The sequence below is a fragment of the Lactuca saligna genome, chromosome 4, assembly GCF_052625555.1.
Source record: "Lactuca saligna cultivar CGN05327 chromosome 4, ASM5262555v1, whole genome shotgun sequence".
NCBI lineage: Eukaryota > Viridiplantae > Streptophyta > Magnoliopsida > Asterales > Asteraceae > Lactuca > Lactuca saligna.
Window position 1 is genome coordinate 2,829,060 of NC_136420.1, and position 7,120 is coordinate 2,836,179.

Sequence of the window (7,120 nt, forward strand, 5' to 3'; positions counted from 1 at the left end):
CAATCAAAAGGTATGTAATTCCTAACTTATTTGTCAATTTCGAAAATATCTAGGATTCATAGTGTTCTTGTTGTTCAATATAATGTTACTTCAATAGTATTATGACATAGATCTAGTAGGTTGTACGTACCCTTAAATGTTAAGGATTTATCCGTGTTATTGCATGTAAAACCCATCAATATGTGGAAATCGATTAAGACCTGCGCAAGCCTAAACGCTTTGAGAAATTGACGTGGCAGAGGTAAAATTGTAAAACCACACAAATAAAATATAAAAAATGAAAAGGGATTGCGGATTCAAAGGGGTTTGTTGAGGAAGAAACGACTTTGTTGCGAAAGAAACGAAATCCTAGTTGATCGGAATCCTACATGGCAACTTGAACACCTACAAAAACTCTTATTAAGCATTGTTCAGCGAAGATCAATTCCTCAGAGGCACATCTCTGGAGAACAGATTCGTAGAGGACTGCTCTGCGGATCCTTAGTGCTTAATGAGGAAATGTGCCTTTTTTTTTAATCGAGAATATTCATGGAATTGTTTTTTTTTTAAATTCCATTTTCGCATAATACTAAACTTCCGCAAAGTCCAACTATTTCCGTAAAGACCTACTCTGCAGAACCATCTCGTCATATGTCAGTTTTTGTCTTTTTTGTACAAGTGTTCAATTCGTGAGAGTAGAAGATTTTCCACGTAGACCTTCACGTTGAATCCTTGGTCATTTTATGAAGATCCGGTTTTAATAGTCATATTTTTTAACGCCACCCTCTTTTTTGGTTATCTGACGAATCTTCCCCGAAAAATATGTTCTTTGGTTGATAACTTTTCATTAAATCATATGACGCCGTATTGAAACGAAATGACAGGGGTATTTTTGTCTTTCGTAACAGCTGATAGACCTTGCCCTTCACTGGCTATTATCAGGGGGAGAAGTAGCACTCAAATCACCGCTCGGCTCTACACGAAACCAAACCAAAATTCTTCCAAATTCTCTTTTCCATTCGCATAACCTGTGTGGAAATATTTGAATCAGCCGCGTTTCAGATTGCGAGGAGAAGGAATCCATGACGATGGCGTGCAGAGCACTATTTCGAACTGTGATGCTCACGGAGCCATGGCGAACTTCCCCTAATCGTACCTCATTTACGTTATCCTTAGCCAATCAGAAATCCAGAAAACCAACTTCGAATTCGAGATGTGGATGTAGAATCGTTACACAAGTTGGAGATATAAGTGCTGAAAGACGAATACATCACCGGGTTAATTGCTCTCATGACGAGAACCTTCCGTCATCGTCTACTGAGAGTGACCAGGAACCTCCTCAAGAAGCCGTTCTCAAGGCTATTTCAGGTACTAACATGTATATCTGATTTCAAATTTCATTTGAGTTTCATACACTATATTGTCCGAAATTTTCGATTTGAGATGAAAGATTATGGAGATAAAAGTTTGCAAATGAAGGGTTTTTATTATGCTTTCGAAATATAATGGATATTGAGGAGTTTGAAAGATTTTGGTATTTTAGTGGTTATGAGTAATGGATTGACAGATTTGCTGGTGCAATTCTGATCCAGAATACCACTGCCTGTTGAAAAATGCCGGATCATAACACTGATTTTACATTATGTGTTTATTTTTCGATGACAAAGATATACATCCTCTAAGATGCTAAACGTTTCTCAATGATTGTTTTAACGCACATCCAAACCCAAAGACAAATGTGATTGCTAGATTTGAGATTGATTGATTTGGTAGCAAATGGGACACTTATTTCTGAAGAAACCTCTTATGTTAAGTCATTTAGTATTAATAATTTATGATTTATGATCTTTGGTTTGAGTTTGTGTGAATTTGATTCAGAAGTTTCAAAGACCGAAGGTAGAGTTGGACAAACCACAAACATGGTTCTTGGAGGTACGGTCACTGATGATTCAACAGACGAGTGGCTCACTCTTGATCAGAAGGTAGATCCTACCCCCTACCTTCTCCTACCTTTTTCTTTTTCTTCAACTACATTCACTTGTTATATTGAAATTTGAACCCCCACCCCACAGTATTTTATTTATTTAATTTTTTTTTTTTTTAAGAAATATTTTATTTTCAAAAAGGTAAACACTTACCCAACAGTAAGAGGGTTTACAGCAATTGGAACCGGAGGTGATGATTTTGTCCAAGCAATGGTAGTTGCTGTCGAGTCTGTCCTTCAGCATCCAATCCCACTGGTACACATTTTCTTTACACACACACACACACACACTCAAACACAGTATAGTGATGAAAGTAAAGTGGAAAAGTTATATCATGATTTATATATATAATATATGTATGTATGTTTGTATAACAGGGGCAGGTGAAGCAGAAAATGTCATCTGGTGGCAAGTATGTCTCGGTCAACATTGGACCTGTTCAAGTTGTTTCTAGCGAGCAGGTCTTTCTCTCTCATCATTCATCTTAATAAAATTCGAATTTTGAAATATTCAAGTAATTTTGTGGTGGAAATTTTATGACTACAGGTTCAAGCTGTTTATAATGCCATGAGGAGAGATGATCGAATGAAATACTTTCTGTAGCCTCTATATTACATATGCATGGAAAGTCAAACACTACACTTTGACTGCATTGGTCAAGGGGCTTTTTTTTGGAAATCTGCATAAAAGATTAGAACCCGGATCCGTTTTTAGCCAAAACCTGATATGGTAATTCAAGGGTTATTAGTAAATTACCTTGTTTATCAAGTCAAGTCTTCTCAGTTGTTAATTCTGATTTAGATAATGTTCCGTTATTTAACTTTTCCTTGTTCCTGTTCCCACAATAGCTTATGTATAAATCTGGTGGTAATTTCAGTTATTTTACTCTCTGCCTAAATAGTTGTGCTCAAATGCTTCAAACATATTTTGATGTACTGTGACCTGTTATAACTAACTAACTATAACATGTTAAAGGGGTCGCAATGAAAATTTTGAGCCGCTAAGTTTTGACAAAATTTTCATTGGTAAACAGTTTAACCTCCTAGCCATGTCAAACTGGTCGATATGGAAAATATTCTCAAAATGTTGTGGCTTTCATTAATGAAAAAGAAAGTTAACCCATAAAAATGGCCAATCTATAGTAGCTCTTTTATGTATTTTTTCCCTAAGTAACAATCGAATATTCTAGTTTAATTATTGAACTTCTAATCATGCGCCTTACACCATTAAAGTCGTTAATTTTGTTTAGTTATGTCATTTGGCTAAATTTCATCATGGCTAATCACCTGCGGTGAACTTCATGAAGTTTGACCCATGAATATAGTAGATTTTGATCGTTTATTCGTGATCAAGATACACAATCAGCCGTGATTACTAGCAAAACTTAGCATTCTGATCGGTAACATTTGCAGCCGGCGGTATCTCAAAATGCCACAATCTTCCGACGCTCTTCTTCAAATTCCTCCGACACAAAAACTCTTCCGCATAAGCTTTCTCAGTTTTCCGATTCACATCATGCAAAAAAACATGTGTCACCCCTGATTTTTTCCGATTTCTCCCCATCACAGCAGCCGTGTAAATCGCCCCCATCCTTCCCGGCGCCTCATTGTAATAACCCCTGGGCGCATCGATCATTATCATATCCCATTCTTGATCGTAGACATGATCAGGTAGACCCGTGATTGCTAACTTGCACTTCGTGTTTCCCCGAATATAACTTTTGGATGGGGCACATTCCGGTTCGGATTGATACCAATTCAGGAGCTCGAAGGCGTCGGCTTGTTTCGTCCGGTAATTGACGGTGACTGCGTTCAGATCTGGTGTGGTTTTCAGGACACTCCGGACCCATGTCGGGTCTTCTTCCAGGAATAGGGTTTTGCCGAGAGGATTGAATGACGCCCACATCAGGGAATCGTGACCGAGTCCGAAAACGAGAAAATTACAGGGCGAAATCGCTTGAAGAACGTCGAAGGAGACGGTGATCTCTTCTAACGATTGTTGTGGGACGACCTGAGAAGTGGCGTAGTGGAGAATGGCGTCGAGTTGCAATGGTGTGGTGGTTGAGGGGAAGAATTCGTCGGAGATAGATTCACTGCAGAACAGAGGGATTTCACCACCGCCGTTGAAAGTCGAGAGGAGAAGGCTGCCGGCTATAATAGCAACGGCGGATAACAAGAGGTAGAGTCTCCGGTCAGTGATGGGTGGGCGGTTCTTCATGATTTAAAAAATTCCGGTGACAGAGATACAAAACACAAAAATGTTGGTGTTGTCGATCACATTGAATGAAATCTCCGGTCTCCAAAATGTCCCGAAAATTGCGTGATGAATAGGCCACACAAATATTCTAAAACTAACTCTTTTATGAAATTGTTAAAACTATTGAATTGTGTTTTATGGGGTTTCTTTTAGCAATCGGATCATAAATTGAACTTGTATATCTCTTATTTTAAAAGATTTTGAAAATTGGATAAAAGAAATTTTTTGATAAAATTGATCATATTTCTTTTGAAGCAGAAACGTCATGCATTAAAAAAATGCACTCTGACGGAATTAAATGTTAGCCATGATTATAGCCGTAATCCAATGCGTGTTAGATAAAGTCTTACGATTTTAGTAGATAAAGAGTCAAATCCTGGTAGCACGGATGGGTCATGTTGGAGATGGATGGGTGAGAGTGGAAAGAAGAAGAAAAAAACTTGATAAGCCAGATGCAATGATTTAGATGGCTTCAAAAGTGTTGCAACTACCTTCTTTGTATCCAATTTTCCGGATGGATGGAATAGTGGAAGATTGTGTAAATCTCAACAAGGCTGTGGGAAGATAAATCATTTGAGAGTGAGTTTTGGTTTCAATAGATTCATAAAGGTGGGGAACTTACGGGAGCTTGAATCGAGAATGAACACGATGTCTTTCGAAGGAAAGAAACTTCATGCAAATGTGGCGATATTTAAAAGAAATAAGATTTTGATGCAATCGAGTCACATAGACCCCGCATATACCGGCGATACGAGGTGTAATAAAGCTTCTTTGAATTGCTCACTTAGGGAAGGGGTATCGAATATATCATTCAAGGAGGCCGTCTTAAATTCAAGGTTTTCTCAGGAGGAATCGAAAATTAAACAACCTGAGAAAGTAATTATTCCTGGTTCGTTGCAGTTGCGGTCATACGCCTGGTTGGGTAGCTGTCTCGTGGGTGAAATAAAAAATTTAGAGATGCTTTCCAAATGCTTCTCTGTCTTTCAATCTTCTGGAATTGGTAATTGTTCTATTAAAAACATCGTAGGATTGAATGTTTATTAAAATTCGATAGTTGGTTGGAGGTAGAATCGCTCATGCTACATCATAGAGATAAATTAATCAAAGTGATTTCCATGCATAGAAAATGGGATGCTTCCTTCATTCAAAATCATAAGGTGTCACCAGTCAACTGTTGGGATCCAATTGTTTTTTTGATAATCGCGGAGAAGTTCGGGAGGGTACTAGTGTTGGGGGTTTTAGGTTATAATCAATTTGTACATGCAAAATTTCGCTTATCTCTTAAGGGTACATGCAATTGAAATTGGATCTATGTCTTTTCTTAAGTAATAACAACATACTTATGAAACAAAAACTATAAACCCTATGAATCAAATTCATAAATAGAACCACATACCTCTTGCTTGATTCTAAACAAGCTAATCAATTACTCTTTGTAGTCTCCTTGAAAAACTACCTCCAAAAGTATGACCGCCTCTAATGGTTCGCACCAAAAACTCAGGAAACCCTAGGATTGAAGGAGAAAGGGGAGAGAATAGAAAGGAAGAGAATTTCATTCTCTACCTTCTAGGTATGAGAAGCCACTGAAATTAGATGCCAAATGGTTCTATTTATAGTCTAGGTAACTTGCAGATGAATCCGCATTTGAATAATTAAATAATAGATTTAATCTCAGTTCAAATCCTTTTGTATCTGCGACCATGAGCCTTTTAGAAACCCTTAGAAACTCCTTAAAACCATCCATACTCATGGAGGTTAGAGAATTGCTTCTTTTGTTCAACTATTGAACAATTACAATTCATCACTTGCACCATTAATTAGTTTCACTTAATCCCATATTAATTCTGATTAATAATTAATCATTTTTTACTATTTCTAATTAAGTCATAATTAATTATTAACTATTTCTAATTAATTTATTAATTACATAATAAATTAACTAATTATTTATCTCTCTCATTTAATCAGTCCGAGTCATTTTCTAGTTATGAGGGCAACTCAAAAAGGATTTTACTTTTATTCATCAAAACTATACAAATTTAGTTAGGACCATAGCCACCTTAATCCAACATTCTTCCGTTTGGATAAGTCGCTAACTAGAATTACAAGTACAACTCCGAATAACCAGTAAAAAGTGTTTTCCAAAGACAATTTCAAACTCTAATTGGACGTTGGTGTTGGATTAGGTGTCTAAGTCCATAACTATATTTGTTATGTACTTGACCCGATTGTAGTATGGTCCTTTTTGGTTGCCTTCATCAAAACAACTTGAGTGGATGAATAAAGGAGAAAGAGGATAATTGTGGTTTATTAATATATTATGTGAATAATATATTAAAAGAGAAGTCATATTGTTTAATTAATATTGGTCAAGAATTAATTTAGAATTAATTTTGTGGTCAAAAGATGTTAATTAAACTTTGGGGGACTGATATTATAATTATAAGATAGTTGCAATATGGGTTGTGGATCCCTTAAGAAAGGGATTGGCGATTTTATATGGGAGCCCATATAAAAATCATCCAAGCTAGGGATTCCGGAAGGATCTAATGGGCTGCTTAGGGATTAAGTAACCAAATTAGGTGTTTGACTGAAACCTTAACTCTGTAGCTATATAAGGAACCTTAGGGCACTAGAATTCAGCTACCAAAAACCCTAGAAGGATTCCCAGAGTCGATTTTAGCCTCCTCTCTCTCTCTCTCTCTAACATTCTCCAATTTTTTTGGTGTGTTTGATCTATTAGAGGCATCGCATTTGAGGTGTTAGGTTCTCAAAAGCTCAAGGATCTTCAAGCTACAATTGAAAGGTAATTTCCTAACTTTGTTTTAGTTATGATTTTCGAGTTTTGTATGCTAGAGATAGGGTTTGCAAGCGGATGATTTGCATGTACAGTTAGAGAA

General features: G+C 36.8%; 1 protein-coding gene and 1 pseudogene across 4 annotated transcripts; one reads left to right on the plus strand and one right to left on the minus strand.

Moving 5' to 3' along the window:
* Positions 1-881: 881 nt before the first annotated feature.
* On the plus strand, positions 882-2,844 carry LOC145041051 (uncharacterized). 4 transcript variants are annotated; one of them, XM_078988958.1, is made up of 5 exons: positions 882-1,347; positions 1,861-1,961; positions 2,085-2,219; positions 2,342-2,425; positions 2,511-2,844. In XM_078988958.1, the coding sequence occupies exons 1-5, from the start codon at positions 1,062-1,064 to the stop codon at positions 2,565-2,567; spliced, it is 663 nt and encodes a 220-aa protein (XP_078845084.1). In that variant the 5' UTR covers positions 882-1,061; the 3' UTR covers positions 2,568-2,844. The 4 variants fall into 4 exon arrangements, with proteins under 4 accessions (XP_078845084.1, XP_078845083.1, XP_078845085.1 ...); XM_078988957.1 differs by having other exon boundaries at positions 886-1,347; positions 1,858-1,961; XM_078988959.1 differs by having other exon boundaries at positions 888-1,347; positions 2,106-2,219.
* Positions 2,845-3,058: 214 nt separating this feature from the next.
* On the minus strand, positions 3,059-4,320 carry LOC145044290 (arabinogalactan O-methyltransferase 1 pseudogene; annotated as a pseudogene).
* Positions 4,321-7,120: the final 2,800 nt, after the last annotated feature.

Coding starts and splice junctions, on each gene's coding strand:
- LOC145041051 (XM_078988957.1), top strand. CDS start 1,062: ATGACGATGGCGTGCAGAGCACTATTTCGAACTGTGATGCTCACGGAG. Junction 1,348..1,857: donor CGTTCTCAAGGCTATTTCAG/GTACTAACATGT, acceptor AATTTGATTCAG/AAGTTTCAAAGACCGAAGGT. Junction 2,426..2,510: donor AAGTTGTTTCTAGCGAGCAG/GTCTTTCTCTCT, acceptor TTATGACTACAG/GTTCAAGCTGTTTATAATGC.